This window comes from Pristiophorus japonicus, chromosome 5 (genome assembly GCF_044704955.1).
Source record: "Pristiophorus japonicus isolate sPriJap1 chromosome 5, sPriJap1.hap1, whole genome shotgun sequence".
Classification (NCBI taxonomy): domain Eukaryota; kingdom Metazoa; phylum Chordata; class Chondrichthyes; family Pristiophoridae; genus Pristiophorus; species Pristiophorus japonicus.
This window is the reverse complement of record NC_091981.1, coordinates 83703640-83713925: the sequence shown is the minus strand read 5'-3', so window position 1 is coordinate 83713925 and position 10286 is coordinate 83703640. Positions and strand designations below refer to the sequence as shown.

Sequence of the window (10286 nt, the reverse complement as noted above, 5' to 3'; positions counted from 1 at the left end):
GCACGGCAGTCTGAAAAAGGAGGACAGAGAAAGTTTTCTTCTAGTTTTGATGCATCAAGGAAAAAGATAACCTCCCACATACTTCTACATCTCATTTGATGAACAGGTCATGTCGGGAACATTTTTTTTAATCCAGTATGTGGAAATGTTTGAGATGGATGAACTTTGTTAAAAGAGGTAGTGTGCCCCTCATTCGGATCACCGGAGCTCTTCCAAAGGGAATACTGTATCTTTAAGGAGAGTGAGGCAAGGCGCTGAGCCGCTCCAATACGTCACTGTTTAACTGAAGTGTTTGTGGAGCTCGGGGGCTGAAAACATTTCCTCAATTGGGAAACGATAGAGTGGGGAATGCCTGCTTCAGCTCCCTCTGCAAACATCACCGGTAAGATCTGCAGACCTTTCGCATGGGCCGCAGCGACATTTCAACTATCCCTCCTGATGTAATCGGAATGCCAATGGAAATGTGCGATCGCTAAACCCAGACCACGAACAGGTAACCAAAAATACCAACAGGCATCCATTCATCTCCTGGCCTGTGTAAACGTATTTTTTTGCAATTACAATTTTTTTAACTTTTGAACTCGCCGTGAAAAGAAAGATTTATTGATCAGTCACAAAATATTGTACATACTTCAGGGAACAAACAAGAAATTTCTGTGGTGTAAAAACAATATTAGGAAAGAATGCTTAAAATGTTTTGAACCTATTAATTAGAACTTGAGATTTAGTGCACAAAATAAATACAAGTTCCGGAGTGGTGGTTTTATTTTTTTCATTTATTTCTCCGTTTTTTCCTATGTAATAATACTGACTAGTTGACCTGGGCTGTTCTTTGTCAAGGTAGGATATCCTTCTATCAGTCCCATTGCAGCAGGTAAATTCTGTGTTGCAATCAGTGTCCATCAACCCCATCTCTGTGTTTCAGGAAAATCATCTACTTAAACAAGGATCGCGTGACTAGTAACACGAGCTTAACTTTTGAGTTCAGATGGTGAATCAGCTGTACAGTGCAGTGCGTCCACTACAGCAAGATCTGGAGTGAATGAGGCTCAGCTTGGCGGGGCATGGATTAAAACTGAGATTACACGACATTATGTTCATTGATAGTTATTTATTGTGACGTCGCTCCAAAATGTGCATTAACTACACAATCGATTCTGTTTTTTGGAGGAAAAAAATCTGGCCTGGCAAAGTCTGCGCTTAAATGGTGCAAGTTCGTGTCTCAAAAAGACTTCTCACAGTCCTGACAACTTGGAGCGGTTGATTTTAAGTGGCAAGTTTACTCCGATGACACTTTTTCTTTGCCCAGTGTTGTCTACTTTTAACATGTTTTATAGCTGAGTTCCTTTTTCCTGCCTTTTGGAATGGGATTGCGCAATAGGAGAGGTGGTGTTGGGTACAGAAGGATGAATGTGATATCCTGGAGCAGAGTGTGAGTGAGGGAATGGACGCTGACGGTTCCTTTGGCGTTCAGCTCCGTGTCACAGCCCTAAATGGACAACATGTACAGCTCACTTTATTTGTCAGCAAGTGTCACGTTTGCTTTAAATCTTTAAGATGAACAACCCTGACTCGGTCTCAGGGAGCCCTTGATGCTGTTTTAGCGTAAAAGCCTATGCTGATGCACCTAAATATTTCATAGAACTCGCCAAGAACACCACAAAGTAAGGAGATCCAGATAGTATACTGAAAGGATCTCCTTTGAAAGAGTATTGGACGTCACTGTGTTAGGACTCCATCGAGTTGCATCTAAACTTTTACAGAATTATTGCTTTTAATGCACTGACTTTCTAATACGATTAATTTGCCTGAAATCAGATATCCCTATAACGATCAAAAATTAAATCTGCGTGTGCTCTTTAAAAAATAAACGCTCTCTTGTACAGTTTCCTGTACATTCACGTTTCTAATGTTACAAGAATGGGGAGGCAATTTTCAGTATTGTTTTAATCATATTTTGGCAATTTCAAAACATGAATCTTTAAAGTCAACAAGAAGTTAAAAGTAGTAGTTGATGGATGTTGCTGATAATACATCTATTCGATCTCATAAAATATCTTCCAAACCGATTTCAGTCAACAATTTACAAACATTCTGGTCTTGTATTTCAATTATTATCTCTTTTTGTGTTTGGAGGTGTCATTAAATCTCGCCATCTCACTAAAACAGTTTGATATGAAACCACTTGACACGGGTGACCTGCGCTCTGAAACGCGTACGTGTTCCATTACTAGGATCTCGCGTGCTCATTCGTGCATTGATAATAGATTTTTAATAGGTTTGCGCGAAGTTTAGTAGCCGATTGTATCTTGGAGTCTTCTCCTGGACCATCACATTTGAGAGACATCAAGAGATATGTACAAACACTGAGCTCTCGCTGCGCGGCTCATGCTGTTTCGCCTCTCTGCCTGTTTCAGAACCTTAAAGGTTGGCTATGTTTTAACTTGGAAGGAAGCCATTCCCGTCACCAGTTTTACAAATATTCTGATTTTGCATTTCAACCATTATTTATTTTGCGTTCGGATGTGTCATTATTGTAATAAAGTCACATTATTGTCTTACTGAGATGTGTGTAATACTAATAGCCATTGTTCCAAGTCCACTGATAGATTTAAAACGATGTGAACTTTGGCCAACAATAGCTGGACTAGGCTTTAAATAGCGAAATTCATTAAAGAATTGAAGAGTATGTATAATACTTGCCTATATTTACAATTCTCAAGTGACCTATGTCGCTGGCAGGTAGGTAGGAAGGTAGTTGCAATGACAATGACTCACTGGAGAGGGTAAATGTGCTTGCAAGTAAACTATTGCAACGATGGGCGTGCAAATGGTAAAACAATGTGCACCTATAGAAATGCAATACAATAAAGGTATGATACTGTATTCGTGTACATCACCTGAAAAGTCAGGCTGGATTTACTGCTCTCAAATAGATTTTTTTAAACTTTTCATACTCAGACTTGCTACGTCTGTAAGTGGATACCTTAAGAAACTGCCATTTGCTAGTTAATTTGCGAAAAGGAGAGGGTTATTTTAAAACTTTTGAATGACCTTTTCAGTTTCTTGCAGATCACCTATAAATCTAATTGGAAGATAGCGATCTAAATTGATTCAACCATTCAACTGCATGTTTCTTCATATTGTACAGCTCTACGGTCACTGATCCGTCTGGATATTTTAAATGCAGGTAATTTTCATTATTTTTTTTTAAAAAACGTTAATATGTCAAAATACTGTTTTACAAAGACTAACTCAATTTGAGAACACGTACTTTCATCTGTAAATTGAAGCAATTATGCAGAAGATATTATATTATGTAGACTGTGGTCTCTGGATAGTCATCAATCACCCACTATCGAGCTGTCAAAGCGGGCAGATTCGTTTCTTGGAGGCAGTCTTCCAGCTGGGGAGAATAGTAGAACATCATCATTAATTAGAGTGTGACCCCGCGGCTATTCACATGTCTGAACCCATGAACATTCGAGCAAGTCTACACACCATGGGTTTGTACAGAAACCGACTCCAGTACCACCAAAGCAAGACATGATTTAAGGTGGAGGAGACCTTCATCGCGTTTATCTGTTGCAGGAAGTCAGACATGTCTCTGTCTATCTATCTGTGTCTATAGATAGGTTCGGATAGATAAAATCCGAAGCTAAAGAAAGAGAAAAACGAGTCACAGTATGAAACCAGGATTAAAACATTAGTTCGTTCATAGTGTGTGTGTCAACATACATAAACAAGAATCTAGTGAGTAATGTCCTGAAGTTCCCGTGTTTATTCAGTGACAGTGTCAAGTCTCTGTGACTCACGATTCACACACAGGGGAAAACTTCTACCTTCAATTCAGATAAAGGAAACGGGGACATCCAGTGTTTCATAAATCACTGACACGACAGTGTTTTGTAAAAATGTATAAATGTGCGCGGCTACTTATTGTTTCCCATAAATCTTATACTTTCTGGGCGATTCGTACTGTTAGTGGACAAGACAGCTCCTACCTATTGTAGTTTAATGGTTTGATACACGTGCGAAACCTAATACTTTACATATAAACGCCTATATGTTACCTAATATATCAAGAATTGATCTCTTCCCTTTGCGGCCAGGGTATTTGTTTAACTGACTAACTGCTGGTTTACAGTAGCGAGTATAGGCGCATTGGAACATTGTGGAGCTCACTGTTGCTTTCACTGCCGCCTTTCCTATCCTCCATTAATGTATTACAATAGGGTGGGGCACAAGTTGCAGCTGTTCATTAATATATTTCTAATTAAATTCGGCTCCTTCGCTGGCGGTCAGAGAACAACCATTAACCTAGTAATATGGACCGCATTCTGTGTAGCCATTTCCACACAGTGCAACATACGATTGCAACAATGGTCGTGGCTAAAACTGTATATATACCATATTGTGCTCAATTGCTTGAAATTGGGATCCATATTTATATTCAGACTATACTTAACTCAGGTCTGTTTTGGTGCATTTATATTTGAAGCATCTGTTAATTTTTTCCAGCGTGAAGGTATCTTGAAGTTAGACTGGAGGCTTTTTAATCTGGTTTTATCTGACGTCATACCTACTGATATCAACTAAGTTCACTCGAGAACACTTTCTCTGTATCTATCTCGCTATCTCCGTGCCACCACCCCGACCGCCCCCCACCCCCCCCCCCTCCCCCCAACCGATTCACTCTTCGAAACGAACTGCAATGTTCAGTCGTCTTGCAAAATGAGATACATGAACTTGCGTAGGACAATGCTGTGAAGAAAAAAGTTTTAAGCTTTATGTAAATAAATTAAATGTGCCGTTCTGCTTTGCCCTATCAAGCATCTAGGAGCCTGTGCGCTTGCCAATCAATTGGTACAGTGAAACGGAGCACGGATGCAATAGCGTGGAGATCAGGCGTCTCTCTCTCTTTTCTGAATGTTGGGAGTCCTGGACAATGTCGTACCCACAGTTCGGATATCCCTACACATCTGCACCTCAGGTATGTCATATCGATCCTTCAACTGCTTTGATCGCATTCAAGGAACTAATTGATTGCAAGCGACCGTTTCGGCTTTTCAGCACTGCTGCGCCCACAGGCAGATCTTTAGCTCACTTCAATACGGATAAATATGACGTGTCTTAACTTTACTGTCTATAATAATAAATGCATGCGTAATTGTGAGGAGCGAAGTTGCTCTACAGAGACATGCTTTCTGTGTTGGGAAAAAGAGAGAACATTCGCATAGGAGGGATATGAGGAATCCCAGTGCAGATAATCAGCAACAACGATCCCAATTTATACATTTTTTTTATTATTTGTCTTTGTTATATATAGTTTCTGATGACCACCAATCCCCTGACTACGTGCTGTGAGTCAAGCGGCAGGACGCTGGCGGATTCAGGGGCTGCCGCCTCTGCTCAAACCCCTGTCTATTGTCCCGTGTATGAGAGCAGGCTGCTGGCCACAGCCAGGCATGAGCTCAACTCAGCGGCTGCCCTCGGAATGTATGGGAGCCCCTATGCCACCAGCCAGGGATATGGCAACTATGTCACCTATGGGACAGACCCCTCTGCTTTCTATTCACTGGTAAGTAATCCTCCGATCTCTGTTATCATTATCAATTAGGACTGGACAAAACAAACTGTCCATGCTTCAACATTGAAGGCTTTAGTATCAGGTCAGCCCATGGATTTAGGTAGATAATTATATTTTCTTTGATTCAGAACAAGTATTTAAACCAATATTAGTAAATTGCAAGTAAGCTTCATATTAAAACGCGATAACCATATGCTGCACTGTGATACACTCAAGTAACTTGATCTTAAAATAAAATTAAGAATTCCTGAGAGTCAACTTGCACTATTCACTGTTAGGCAACATTCCATCACTGTTATACAACAGATTCTCCGTGAGCAAAGTGCTCAAAATATTTTATTGGTAGTAGTAATATTATCATTATTATTATCCCCTAACACTGAATGTTAATGTGAAACCTGCCTTAAGATCTTAAGTGTTCATATGTGTAAATGTTCATTTACATTTCGCAGTTCTCAACTGAAGGGCCTATACTTCACTATCACATGTATGTGTCTGTGAAATATTCATATCAGTGAACATATATAATATAGACCTAGAACACGGATATGTAATTTGGAAGCATTTGTGGTCAGTGCATTTTGTTTATTTGTATTTTGGCAAATAGCATATGCGGTCCCACAATCCTATTTACTTACTGAAAAATATAGTTCAATTCTGTTATGTATACAGATGCCAGAAAAAGCTAATTTATAACTGGACGTGGCGTTATGGCTCGATTCCCAAATAGGGGAGGTTCCATTTAACGTTTAGCAATTTAAGAACATGCAAATAAAAGCACTACAGAAATTGAAATCCTACAAAAGTGAAGTATCAGAACCTGAAATAGTCTCTTTTGTTCCACAGTTTACGCCTTTTCTCGGGTTGATCTTAGACTTGCACAAAATAAACACCTTGACGTAAAACATTAAAACACGACTTGACCTATGCATAAATGCCAGGTGATCACAGTGTTATTGTTACTTATCTGGTTGTAGTCTGCCATTGTTTGTACAGTTTGGATGCTAAGTGTTCTTCAGACGCTGCTTTTTGCTGATCAAAATGATCAATACAGTTTTCAATTAAATAAAAGTGCTGGTAATGAAGTCAAGATGTACCAACATGTCTCTTTCAGAGTCCTTTTGACACCAAGGATGCAGCAGGATCTGCGCATGCGGGAATCGCCCAGGCAGCTGCCTATTACCCATATGATCCTAGCTTGGGACAGTATCAGTATGACAGGTGCGCATATAGTCCATTAAGCTCCCTAGTCCAGTCGAAATATTTGCACTCGTGTTTCATAGTATTCGTAAATTAAAAATCATTGCTGAAAATGTACACCACTTAGTTATTTCTGAGAGATGTACTTATGTGTAAATGTGTGTAACTTTTAAACTCTTTTAAATAAGCATCATTAAAAAACAACGTTCAGTTTTCTTGGAGATGCTAAGAAGAAATTGTCTTTTCAATGCAGTTAGATGGAAAGTACATCAAAACACGAAATCCAATCCATGAAATTAGGTGAACTTGAATTTCTCGTGACTATTAATTTGATTAAACGTTCAGTTCACTTTTGAAACTCTCGCGCGCGCGTTTTGTGTACCTTATATATAGGAAATTTTAATAGAGTGTATCTCTATATCAAGATTGTCAAAAATCACTTAAGTCACTGTAACGCTTCAAGCCCATTGGATATGTGTGACCTTTCCTGGCTGAGTTGCATTAAATATTGAAGTGGAACTGAGTGTCTTATTTAAAACGCATTTTTCAGTTTTATCTTAGCAGGAAGGGATATGATTGTACAGTATTTGGGCGAATATACTGTTGTAGTAGTGGGTAGAATGAACAGGAGCCCTTCGGCAGGTTTAGGGAAAGTGAACGCTCTAGAAATCAATGTGATGGGCTCAGTGCAGCCACATTTCCTCCCCAACTCCCATTTTGCACTCATCTCTATAAACACCCGTTCACCGAGCAATTTCTCAGTAGCCTTAGCATTTTCCCCTTCCATTTAATTTAGCTGGTGCCCTTTCAATTGTATATTTTATCACATCGGGGATCAATATTATATTTCAAAAGCCTACACACCACTGTCAGGCATCAAAGCTAAATAAATTGGCCCAGTGAGGTGAAAGTAAATGACACTGCACATGATCCTTACACATGGCACACAAAGGTGGGTTACATATGTTTTATATTCCACCCAATAATTATAGCAAGTGAAACATCTAAATCTTTTTTTTAAATCAGAACAAAATGTAGGGAGAATGCAATGGCAGCGATAATACTGCACCGCAGGAAGGACAGTGAAGCGAAATGCTCAGCTTTCAGAGAGATTACACTTCCCAGAAACATATAAAGTCGATGTGTTTTACCGTTTTTGTATCTTGACTACATTTTAGTCCATTTGTGTTTAACATCGAAATAGCGACTAAATACTGAGCTTATAATATGGCATACTCTAATGCAAAAGCACTATGATATTCCGAATCCTTGTTACAAATTAGAAATGGATAATTGCATAGTGATACCTTATTTTTTTATTTTACATTATTTTTAACAAACTTAGATATGGTGCGGTGGATCCAGGAGCCAGGCGTAAAAATGCAACCCGGGAAACGACCAGTACACTGAAAGCTTGGCTGCAGGAGCACAGGAAGAACCCTTACCCGACCAAAGGAGAGAAGATCATGCTGGCCATCATCACCAAGATGACCCTGACCCAGGTCTCCACCTGGTTCGCCAATGCCAGGAGGAGACTCAAGAAAGAGAATAAAATGACCTGGTCGCCCAGAAATAAATGTACCGATGACAAGAAATCTTACGATGACGAAGAAGATGAAAGTCCAAACGATAAAAGCCCGGAAAATAAACACAATGATGGTTTGCTTTCACTGTATTCTCTTCGGTAGATCTAACACTAAACTGCTGTATTGAATACGTTATAGTTAAATGATGTGCCTACATATTAAAAAATCGCTGGTAAAACACCATTCAAGAAAGTACACATTCATTTAAGAATTAAAAAAACGATCGACAATAATCATATAAAGCGTCACAACTTTAAGTCTGTTATTGTTGTTCAATGTCAAACGGATTCACGATGATTAGAACACATTTCTAAACGCTGGGATTGCATTATCTTCTCATTTCTAAAACTGTATTTTTGACAGATACCACATGCAAAGAAGACAAAGAGCTGCAGCTGAGTGACCTCGATGACTTTGATGCGATCGAGACAGAAAGTGATGAGTGTGAATTGAAAGGCCCATTTCAGCAGATGGACAGCAATCAGATCAGGATCTCAGCGTGCCCGACTGACCAGTGCAAGAAGGTCTCTTTAAAGATACCCCTGCCAACACCGGGAGATTGCCATTCGGAAAAGGTCAAGGACTGTCTCAAGCGAGTGATGACTAACTCCGAACAAGACCTAATGACAGGAGGACAGAGAGGATGTGAGTCCAAGCTTTGCTTCCAGCAGCAACAACATAGTCAGCAGATGCTCGACAACAAGCCTCGGATCTGGTCCCTAGCTCAGACGGCTACTTCTTTGAGTCAAACTGAGTATCCGTCTTGCATGTTGAAACGGCATCAGCAGGCCATCTCCTCCTCGCCTCCCTTGACCTCTATGCCTACCAGCGCCGTGGACAGGCAAGATTCCCCAGTGACCACTCTAAGGAATTGGGTGGATGGGGTTTTCCACGACCCTCTATTCAGACACAGCACTTTGAACCAGGCACTAACCAACACCACCGTTTCCTGGGCTAACACCAAAGGTGCTATCTTAGATACAGAGGCAATGGGGCGCTCTTTGGGAACTCCTACAAATATGATTAAAGGACAGATCCCAGGCTTACCCCAACAAGAAACTAATAAGGATCTCTCAGCATTTCCTAAAACAGGAAACAAAATGTTTTGTTCATAACAAACCAAATGATGTGGACTCTTTTTATGGAGCCTTGTGATGCACTACGAAGAGGCAAACTTTAACTTGAGACGTTCTATTCACAAACCCAGCCCATCTTTTAATAGACTTTATATATTTCCTCACTGTTTTAAGCTTTTCACGAACAACCGAAGTTATTTCAAGAGCTCTTTAACTGAATAGTGCTGTGTAATTTATTCAAGTCCATGTTGGAAAGCACGTCTAAACTATAGTGTAGACATATCGGTAACGTTTACAATCCCAGAGTTTACAGAAGTGGGTATCTTTGGTTGGGTTTCGCAGTCTGCTTGAAAGCATGCAAATATAATTCCCCGAAAATCCAGTTTTGAAAAAAATATTTATGCTATCATCGAGCTCTGCCAATGGATCACAAGCAACACTTGTTAAAAGTTTACACCATTGCACAATTCTTTGGCTTTAAAAGATACGAGGATATATGTTAAACATATGTGCACTGCAATAAATGTGCTCTTTTAGAGGTAACTAACGAGTGTTGTCTGGTTACATTATGGAAACATATAATGATTTATGGTTGAGTCAAAGCGATATTGCATCAATTTTCTATTTTAATGTTATATCACATTGGATGAACCTTTCCACAAACCTTTTTATTCGCTTTGCCTGTTTTAGATACTGTGAAAATAACCTGCAACTTATACCTGATATAGGATATAACAGAGTGCCGTGCACTTACAACTTATTCAAAAGTGTTTTTCAGACATATTAATATCAGCTACTTCACCAGCCAACACTATTTAACGTTCCGTAACTTTT

General features: G+C 39.6%; 1 protein-coding gene across 3 annotated transcripts; it reads left to right on the top strand.

Moving 5' to 3' along the window:
- The first annotated feature begins 439 nt into the window (after positions 1 to 439).
- irx4b (iroquois homeobox 4b) lies at positions 440 to 10054 on the top strand. 3 transcript variants are annotated; one of them, XM_070879897.1, is made up of 7 exons: positions 440 to 493; positions 3063 to 3190; positions 4834 to 4993; positions 5330 to 5581; positions 6705 to 6811; positions 8136 to 8449; positions 8740 to 10054. In XM_070879897.1, exons 3-7 carry the CDS (start codon positions 4949 to 4951, stop codon positions 9489 to 9491), a joined length of 1470 nt encoding a protein of 489 aa, XP_070735998.1. In that variant the 5' UTR covers positions 440 to 493; positions 3063 to 3190; positions 4834 to 4948; the 3' UTR covers positions 9492 to 10054. The 3 variants fall into 3 exon arrangements, with proteins under 3 accessions (XP_070735998.1, XP_070736000.1, XP_070735999.1); XM_070879898.1 differs by having other exon boundaries at positions 447 to 493; positions 3073 to 3190; XM_070879899.1 differs by lacking the exon at positions 5330 to 5581.
- Positions 10055 to 10286: the final 232 nt, after the last annotated feature.

Bases quoted from the DNA above. Each gene is read 5' to 3' on its own strand.
- irx4b (XM_070879897.1), top strand. From the start codon at position 4,949: ATGTCGTACCCACAGTTCGGATATCCCTACACATCTGCACCTCAG. The intron at 4,994-5,329 runs GTATGTCATATC...TGTTATATATAG, and splicing joins CCTACACATCTGCACCTCAG to TTTCTGATGACCACCAATCC. The intron at 6,812-8,135 runs GTGCGCATATAG...TAACAAACTTAG, and splicing joins GGACAGTATCAGTATGACAG to ATATGGTGCGGTGGATCCAG.